Here is a 9,760-nt window from a genome sequence, read left to right as displayed (position 1 = left end):
CTATCCTGGCCATTTGTGGCCACTTCACTATTCTTTTTGACTGCTGCACTGCAGTGGACCAAAAGAATGACACGGGTTTGATCTTAAGGATCTAATAGTTGTGTGTGTTGTGCATGACATTGCCACACAAATATGTATTTGCAAGATAGAGTAGAATAAATTATGACGCATCAAATATTACATAGGCTGCAGTGAATTTCTGTTGATACAGACTATTGAGCTTTGAGTTTCCCAGTCAAACTTAGCTTTGAAGCACATGCTAAAAACACTTTTACTCTTGTACACTTCATAACAAGACACCATAGCCAAAATATTAACAAAATATATATTATTAAAAATTCAAAGCTGCAGCACATACAGCAACAAACACTGTTAGTAAATGTGTCCTGGGTTTATGCAGGTGCAGAAAGTGCTGCTGCTGTAAGTAAGCCTAACAGCTTCCAGATCACTTATTTTTCTGGAAAGATGGTAGGAAGGGCATCACTGCTCATTTCTACAGTCTCCCAGATCTTGGAATACAATGCCTTTGTCCCATGAAACCACTTCACAGTACTAAGAGTCCACTAAAACCTATAAAGAGAGTGATCCTGGAAGAAATGGGGCACACACTAGTGACCTCAACAATTGCAAGACAGCCTTTTCCCCGATGCTCAGATGGGGGGGAGGAAGTTTCATGAAAACGTTAGGACTTTATCACCGTTTTATCTGAAAAGTTAATGGTAATATATAACCTAACTGGCTATAAAGAGTAAAAAATTTAAATACAATTTTGATTTTGATGAAAAGGATTTTTAAAGAGTCACGTCGGTAAAAGTAGATAAATGTTTTAAGAAATATACATTTTATAGCATTTTGTGAACATACACAAAAAGTGGCCATTTTTGGCAACGAACAAACTGAGAGAAAGTTTTATATTTTTTGCTCTCCTTGAACAAAAATAACAGTGCATAATAATCAGTGTTGATGTTAATCAATTAAATGTCCCAGACTCTACTATTAATAATACAGCAGTCCCTCGTTTATCGCTGGTGTTACGTTCTAAAAATAACCCGCGGTAGGTGAAATCCCTGAAGTAGCCAACTTTATTTTTTACAATTATAGATGTTAAGACTGTAAAACCCCTCACCACATGCTTTATACACTTTTCTCAGACAGGCATGAACATTTTCACACTTTTCTCTTTTGTTTAAACACTCTTAGAGTTCAAACCTTCGTAGAAACATAAGTCCAGTATTATGGAATGAAACCAAAAGGTGCCTTTGGCGGTGCAAAACGTATCGTCGGCATTGTTGTGTTTGTTTGGGAGAAAACCTACAAACATACAGTACAGCACTTCAGAGTTACACTGCTAGAAGATTTATGTAAATTCGACGAGCTAAACGCATTCTGTACTGTACAGCAGCAGTCCCCAACCTTTTTTGCACCACGGACCACTTTAATGTCAGACAATATTTTCAGGGAACGACCTTTAAGGTGTCGCGGATAAATACAACAAAAGAATAAAAAAGAAACTGTGGTATTTTGTAAATATAATAATAAACGTGACTTGAGCTGTGCGCCAACAGCAATGACAGTGACATCCTCCTCTCTGCTTCTTAATGCTCTCTGGTCGCTATGGTAACGCGTAAATAGTTCTTTCAAAATAAGACACACAACTACAACCATACATTTCACACCGGAGCCTCTACTCTCGCGGAACGGTACCAAAGGACTCACGGACCGGTACCGGTCCGTGGGCCTATTAGGGGCCGCTACTGTACAGGAGACACTGGACTAGATTGATTGACAATGGTATCAGAACGCACAACACGATGTACTGTAAAAAAAAAAAATCAGTGAAACAGCCAGTGTCCGGAAGGTGCGCCACTTTATAGCACTTTTGGCCACGAACAATTTAGGGGATGGTGAATTTTTTTTGAACAAACCCAGAGTGTTAAAAAACCCCCACTTGAAACCATTTAGTTTTCGCTGTCAAAGTCGATTTAACTGAAGTTACGTATTTCCGGTTACTGTGGAGGTCACGTGTTTCCGGCTACTGTGGAGGTCACGTGTTTCCGGTTAGTGTGGAGGTCACGTGTATCCGGTTACTGTGGAGCTCCACATCCGGGACTTTTTCGCGTTCTCGGCTTGATGCGTACTTCGAATTGGAACAGTACTTGGTCTCCGACTGATGACGTATCACGAGTACACGAGAACGCAAGTACGCACAAGTACGCATATTGAGAAACGCCCCTTGTTTACATCCCTGCTATATAAGCAATACCTTTTAACTCAAAAACACTCAAACTGAGCACGAGGCGCGGGGGCGGAGTCCAAGTGTTGGCGTTAGTGCGTGGGATGTGAACGTTGTAATGTATGCACGAGACACTTTAACATTCCACTGGCACAATGTACATTTTCAGACTTTGAATATAAAATTTCCAGATTGTTTTATTTAATATACTTAATGTTTATAATTAACTACTTACTGTATATTATATCCTGTTTATGCACAATCGAGGAGCGTTTCAGGACACATCTCATTTCAGTGCGCGTTGTCTCTAAAGTCTAGTAAAACTCTAGTAAAACTATGCATGTGACAAATAAAGAATCTTGAATCTTGAATGAACTTGTGGCACAAACAGAGCAGCCTTTCAGAGTGCTCTCCTTGGAAACTGTGGAAAAAACAAAAGAGCTAAAAATATGTTGTGCCATATCCGTTATCAGGTTACGAATTGTGCCCATGAACAGAAGATAAAATCAGTTAATGTCGTGGAATTCATTAAAAAATATATCCAACACATTGCTGTGGGTCAATTTCTAACATTTATTGCTCATTTTAACCATATCATCTTAATACTTTGTGTGTTTACGCGTTGGATGCAAACGGCTTTAACATAGTCGCCACTGTGTACCAGCGCACCTCTCCAACAATACCAGTGGCACCAAGTCTTTAATTTTCTTAATATGATACAGCAGTCTGCTGTCCCATTATTTTTGAAAAAAACAAAAAACAAAACAATATCTTGGTTATGCTGCCAAGCTGCTGCTAGGGAGCGTGTCCATGATGCCCAGAACATTTCATTTACTTCTTTTTTTTTACTCTCTCTGTTATACGCCACTATTAGAGTAGAATAAAATAGAGTTTATTTCGAATATGTAAATATAGGTAAAATAACAAGAAAAAGAAAAAACTTTGCAAACACACATAAAGTAAAGACGTGAAGTTATCATGAATATCTCTACATCCACACGTCTATACTCAAAGGAGTAGAATGAAGTTTACACTTACTTATTCCTACCTCTTTACTTCAAGTTCCATAATTTGCAAATCAGTGTTCAGAGTTCGACATATAATCCATTTAACTAACAGTAATCATTAAACTCTAGCTCTCTATCCCATAGTGTGCCATTTCCCCACCAATGTCTCTTTGCTCTCCTCTGTCCCCAGCCGTGGCAGATTCCTTTCCCTCTCTGAGCCTGGTTCTGCTGGAATTTCCTTCCTGTTAAATAGGAGCTTTTCCTTCCTACTGTCACAAAGTGCTTGTATATTTGGCATCTTCTGATTATTGGGGTTTCTTCTTAATATTATTGTTACCCTAAAACACCACAGTGTGACATGTTGTGAATTGGTGCAATATAATTAAAACTGAACTTAATGGTGCAAGTTGATTTTTAAGATATATTTTGTAATTATGTGAAAGCATAGTATATTACACTGAAGAATACACAAAACGCACAAACTAAAATTATCTTTATTCAGCTGTGAATAAAAAATTATCCAAGCTCAAATTATGAAAAATACTTATCAAGGCCCCACACGCTTAGCCTGGTCGCTGATTTGACAAACTGGTTCAAAGCTAAGCTTCCAGAGGGCAGTAAACAGGTTGCTGGTCTTTCAGGAAAAAAGTGTGCATGACTTTATTGATAAAAAAAAGACATCATGAAAAACATTTGGCTTCAAAATCACTGTGTTTACCAACTTAACAGACATCCTCACATGTATGCACATCTAAATTCCCTTAAACATCAACAAAATTACAACTTTCAGTGCAGGCGTTCACATATAGATTTTGGTCCTGGTAAACTGAGAAGTAATGTCTCCTCTTCCCCTCCCTCGAACTGGTATATACAGCAGGCTCAGTTACTGTGATCTCCTTGTTATGGAGGGCAGAGAGGAAGGAAAGGAAAGAGCAGCAGAGCGTCACTGCTGAGTGTGCATTCACTCTTTTACAGTTTGTTGAAGGCAGTACCTAAAGGAAATGTTAGGGAAGTGGCGTGTTTTCCTCAGGAAAGGAAAACTGGCTTCAATATGGGGAACTAAAACAGGCTGATGCACAAACATTAGAGGGAACAAAGGCATTAGAACACTTGATGCTTGCTGTCCAATAACTTTTTTCTGACTGAATGTAAAAATGGGGAGGGGGTTCTGCTTATAACTTTATGCCATGTTCAGCTGCCAACCCTCTCCCTGTCGGCTGAAACCCTGAACATTCTGTTGATTATCCCATAGATGCAGAGCCTAAAAACTGGTATTTCAGACGGTCCTTACAGTATACATTTATGCCTCCTCATTGTATGTAGGTTCCACTGTGTACCACAAACAGCTCAGAGTGAACGTGTGGCTGACTGATGAACACTGTTAAAAACATCTGCTAATATAACAGTTTTTTTTACTCCCTAAAAAACTGTATTTGCATCATAATAGTGTTTATTTAAATAGTGTTTCCTGATAGCAGCACTCTCCATGTTTTAACACACATAAACCATTCTGAAAGTATGCTTAACTTAAAATCTTACTTGACACATTGTGAACCATTGTGTGACATTTAAACACTCTCTCGCCTCCTCATGACATGTAATCAGAATTAGTGTTCAGAGTACGAACACCTGACACTCAGAGCTCTTCTTTGGCATTTGATTTCCCCGGCTTGTCCATACCAAAGAAGGAGGAGGGAAGGCTGCGGACGTCCCGCTCTCTCTTCACAAAGGCAGAGAAGGAGGAAACGCAGTTGCCAATGAAGTGGTCAGACTGGCCTAAGATGTACAAGTCCATTTGGGCAAAGTCTGGCTGAAGACTCACCACTTTCACCTGCAGAGGTCACAGTGAAAACCACAAATTACACAGGTCGTCTTCAGGTCTTGCTCCAGATCTTCTGGTCTTAAAGCAAGGAAAGCTTTTGTATGCGAAACGTAGCCTCAGCAGCCACACCAACCCCGAATTCACATTTCAAGATGGCGGCATGCACGTAATCAGCTGTCAGATACTGAAGCTGGGATCTGACTATCTGACTTCTGAGATAAATGGAGTATGGAATTAGCTCCTCCCTTTAAACCAACATTTTATAACTGGCTGCCCCTCATAAACGACATGTGGGTGAAACTTCTGGGCTCACAGCCAGCCAGATTATTTTTAGTGACTCTGTAAAGAGTTTGAAAGGTTCTTAAGTTCTCACAAACCTCCCAGCCCCTCAAGTTAGCATTAAGGACAAAGATGCCAAAACAAGCTTATGACAGACTAATGAATTCTTCAAACAAGAACCCACCTTGCCTTTGAAGAGCTTTTCAATGTCCTGACTGTGGGATTCAGAGTCTGTGGCGATGTAGACAGAGCGGGCGTTGGTCTTCTTTACCCACAGCTTGACAGCCCTACGGATCTCATTTAGGTCAGGGAGACACATGGTCATAGTGAGGGGCAGGGCTTTTTGACGGTTATAGCCGACGCACTGAGGGGAGGCCATGAAATGAGGTCCTGCATCGCCATTCTTCAGCAGTTTGCAGGCATTTTGCTAGAACAGGAGGCAAAGATTAAGAAGTTAGAATGTAAACTGTACAGACTATAAAGTTTGACTGTTCCCTCACAACACATGGATACAATGAGCCAAATGGGAAAAAAATAAATACAAATATTTCATTTATTGACCTAATTTATGTCCTTATTTCATTTCCAGAGTTTCTTTTATGTCTCTCTTCCACAGCATGTCTTTCATCCTGTTTTCCTTCTCTCACCCCAACCAATCACAGCAGATGGCCCCGCCCCTCCCTGAGCCTGGTTCTGCCAGAGGTTTCTTCCTGTTAAAAGGGAGTTTTTCCTTCCCACTGTCGCCAAAGTGCTTGCTCATAGGGGGTCATATGATTGTTGGGTTTTTCTCTGTACCTATGAAGCGCCTTGAGGCGACTTTTGTTGTGATTTGGCGCTATATAAATAAAATTAAATTGAATTGAACTTGCTTCTCCTCTGCTGTCAGTAGATTTTAGTCAGTCATCACTGAGCCTCTATGATTTACTGCTATGAACAAACCCAGATTGGGGCTGAAACAGATAACCGTTCACACTGACATTCATACCTATGGCCAAATTAGCTCTCTCATCAAAAACAGACTGTGCAGAGACACTTGGACCATCACAGGTATGTCTGTGATACAGCACATGAATTCAGCCAGAAGCCCATCCAACCTTCTGTTTGCAAGTGCTAGCCAATTAAGAGATCCGTGGCTCTGAAGGAAAAGGAGCTAAAACAACTCACTTTTTAAGACTGAGGGGCTGCACATAAGAATAAAACCCTCTGTGCTTGTCAAGCTTATCTCACCCAGTCAATGCCAATCCTCAGGTGGATGCCAACGTATGGCCTGGTCAGCAAGGTGGCAATGTGCTCTTCGCCCTCCTTCACCATCTTGTCTGACCAAACCATATAGCGCTGCAGGCCCACATGCTCTTCTATCACTGGAAACTGAGCTGGAGCCCCAGGCATGGCCAGGACAGGGTGCTCAGAGGGAGGAAACCTAACCCAACAGCATGAAACAGTAGTCAGGAAGAGGAATAGTGAATGAAGTGGGATTTTTTAATGTTTTATGTCACCTTTAATAATTCTGTGTATACCTGCACCAACATGTACTCACTTCTTCATCCACTGAGGTTGGTGATAGGCACTGAAGGAAATCCCACCAAATAAGACAGACTTGTCAAAGTCCACACCGGCATAGTCCCAGAATGGCCCAAATGGGTTCCCATCCTGAAAATAAATCAGAATCATCTGGCCATATTAGAGTGTTCAAACAGGAGCTTCTGATCATTATATATTATATATACTGCTGTGGACTGTCCGTGGACCGCCAGAGGGCAGCATTTCACCCGTGGCGAATTACATTAAGCCAGATAAGGGCTGTATCCCAATTCAGGGTCTGCAGCCTTAAAGGCTGCATTTTAAGGCTGATTACATCACAGCGACGCGACGAAGGCTGTCCCAATTCAAAGGCTGCTTGAAATGCGGCCCTCAAATGCGTCCTTCATTTCCCTGAATTTTAAGGTTGTGGAGGTGTAGACTTCGTGGCCCAACATATCCCAGAATGCATAGCGCGGCGGTGGGTATGGATAATTTTGCCGAAAAAAAAAAAACGGCGGAAGAGTAAACTTTTAAAAGTAAGTACTGAATATTATGTCACTTATTTATGTGCAAATGTTTAATAACGAAGAACATTAAAACATTACTGTTGGCCACATGTCGGCAAAGTTATGTGACATTAGCGATGAATCTTTTATGAAGCTCAGTATTTGACACAGAGTTCATTCACTGCTGTAATAACTAATAATGATTGAAATAATAACTTTAATATTGTCCATATTATATTTACATTACCAAAGTGAGATGATTTTAGTCTCGTGAACAACATTAGCTAATTGTTATTTACTAGCTAATCTTAAAATGACTGTTCAGTACAGAAATGAAGCCCAATAATCATGATTTCACAGTCCTGTGGTCTCAGCCTCAGATACTTATCAAATCAAAGCTCATGTAGAAACAAACAAACAAATGAACAAAACATTTTTCTCCTTCATCTCTGTCAAATAATGCTGTATGAAACGTTTCCAGCTGTTAGCATCATGGTTGCTGGGCAACCTGGGCAGCGCGACGGAGGCTAGACTGTCCCATTTCACAAGCCTCGCACTTCCGGCCTTAGCGATCTTTGAGTACGCGGCCCTTGTGGACCATTAAGGCTGCGTACTTTAAGGCTGCAGACCCTGAATTGGGATACAGCCAAGGTTTCTTTAAGATTGTAATTCACCTTCATGGGGCAGGACTTCTTGTCCTTACTCCGATGGGCCGCCGTCTCAAAGCAGTAGGCATTCCTCTGCCCTGAAGGCCAGTATTTGGGTGCTAGCTTCTCCATGAAGTCCTCCAAGCTGACCACACGGTGGTAGGCAGACAAGGCCTCCAGCATGAAGAACTCGCTGTAGGGAACATGGACCTGAACAGAATACAAAAGAGTGGAATAAAACAACACAGCCACTTTCAGACTTGGTGTGTAATAGCTTTAACAAAGTCACATTTGTGTTAGACAAATATGATCTAGCTATGTATGTACATTTTTGACAAGTACCTGATACAAACGTTTATGGCTGCAGTGCATGTGCGAACAATAGCTTTTTGTCATTTGTTCCAATATACAGCGTGTGACCAATACCTCTGATACTTCCCAAAGGGATACTAAAAGTACACCGCACAGTACACTTAACAACAGCTTTGCTATCACCTTGCTGCCTGGACTTACATTGGTGTAGGGGTGTGTGTGATGGCGGTACACTATCCAGGGAGGGACTGCCAGGGTTCGGTTCAACAGCTTTGCAAAGGCCAGAGATCCTAGGAAGTGGTCAGCCTGGTTTCCAAAGCGACCTGAATAACATGCATATGGATAAGGTTGCACTCATCTATCAGTGTAAACTATGTGCTCCTTCACATGGCACAAGTGGCAACAAGTTAACGAGGCATGAAAACATAACTACATTGCAATGGACGGCCAAAAGCTATGAAATCTATGAAAATGTCTGTAAGCCGCTGTTATGAGTACATATACACACACATTTATATTCTTAATATCTGTTCTAAATTTACTAAATCTTATTGCTGGTAAGCAACAGCAGGTCACTGCATTGCTGTCTCGTAAGTGCATTAATGGAAGGGAAGAATGTAGCAGAAAACTAATTTTAGAACAGATCATGCTTTAATCAGCTGACAAATCTTACGGAGATGCCAACTTGTATTTTTTGCGTACAGCTCTTCTGTTGATTTTTTTGCAATGTCCTTGATTTAAGTAAGTATTTCTTACTTCATCAGTAGTAGGAATGATTAGTATTTCTTACTTCATTAGCTCTAAGAGCTGAAAGCGCCCCTCCTGTCTGAGCATACAAAGTCATATTTTTAGCTGCTCAAATGTTCTCCAAGCTCAGCATTTATTTTTATAAGGTCCTCTCTACTCAGCTTCGTTCTAGAAGCGCTACCTCCGAAATAACAAGCACCTCCTGGGACAGCTCCTGGCTTTGTGAACTCCTACATGGGCATGAAAAACTTTTGAACTCGCTAGCTGTGTTACTCCGGCAGAATGAGCGCATGTAGCTACAAAGAATGATTTACCCATGCACGGGCAGTACAAAACGTAGCCATTCGCATCCCACTGCAGCTCTTCGGCAAAGGTTCGACAAGTTTGGAGTAGAAGTGACAAGAATAAACATTTTAGTGAAAGACCGTCAATGTTCTGTTGTTTAACCGCCATTGTGCTTCATGTCATATCCCACAATTCCTTTGGTTTCTTTTAAGAGTTCAACTCAAACTTTGCTGCCACCTACTGCACTGGTGCTAAAGTGCACTCCCGGTAAAATCAATGGTCTTTATCACTTATCCGGTGTGCGAACGAAGTGGGTGTATATTTACAATACTTAATTATCCAGTTCCTAGGGAGAAAACGTGTTTTCACAACAGAGGGATTAAAGGTTGTTATTTAAGTAG

The 9,760-nt window shown here is 41.0% G+C and overlaps 1 protein-coding gene across 1 annotated transcript; it reads right to left on the bottom strand.

The window, feature by feature from the left end:
* Nucleotides 1-3,716: 3,716 nt before the first annotated feature.
* Nucleotides 3,717-9,527, bottom strand: pofut1 (protein O-fucosyltransferase 1). Its single transcript, XM_031750127.2, has 7 exons — nt 9,389-9,527; nt 8,529-8,650; nt 8,043-8,225; nt 6,879-6,991; nt 6,569-6,761; nt 5,526-5,768; nt 3,717-5,071 (listed from the first exon to the last, which is right to left on the bottom strand). Exons 1-7 carry the CDS (start codon nt 9,525-9,527, stop codon nt 4,877-4,879), a joined length of 1,188 nt encoding a protein of 395 aa, XP_031605987.1. The 3' UTR covers nt 3,717-4,876.
* Between the last annotated feature and the right edge of the window lie 233 nt (nt 9,528-9,760).

Source organism: Oreochromis aureus, linkage group 20 (genome assembly GCF_013358895.1).
Source record: "Oreochromis aureus strain Israel breed Guangdong linkage group 20, ZZ_aureus, whole genome shotgun sequence".
In the NCBI taxonomy this organism is placed as follows: domain Eukaryota; kingdom Metazoa; phylum Chordata; class Actinopteri; order Cichliformes; family Cichlidae; genus Oreochromis; species Oreochromis aureus.
This window is presented reverse-complemented; position numbering and strand designations above follow the sequence as displayed.

Bases quoted from the DNA above. Each gene is read 5' to 3' on its own strand.
- pofut1 (XM_031750127.2), bottom strand. From the start codon at position 9,527: ATGGCGGTTAAACAACAGAACATTGACGGTCTTTCACTAAAATGTTTA. The intron at 8,226-8,528 runs GTAAGTCCAGGC...TATTCTGTTCAG, and splicing joins ACACACACCCCTACACCAAT to GTCCATGTTCCCTACAGCGA. The intron at 6,992-8,042 runs GTGAATTACAAT...ATTTATTTTCAG, and splicing joins AGAAGTCCTGCCCCATGAAG to GATGGGAACCCATTTGGGCC.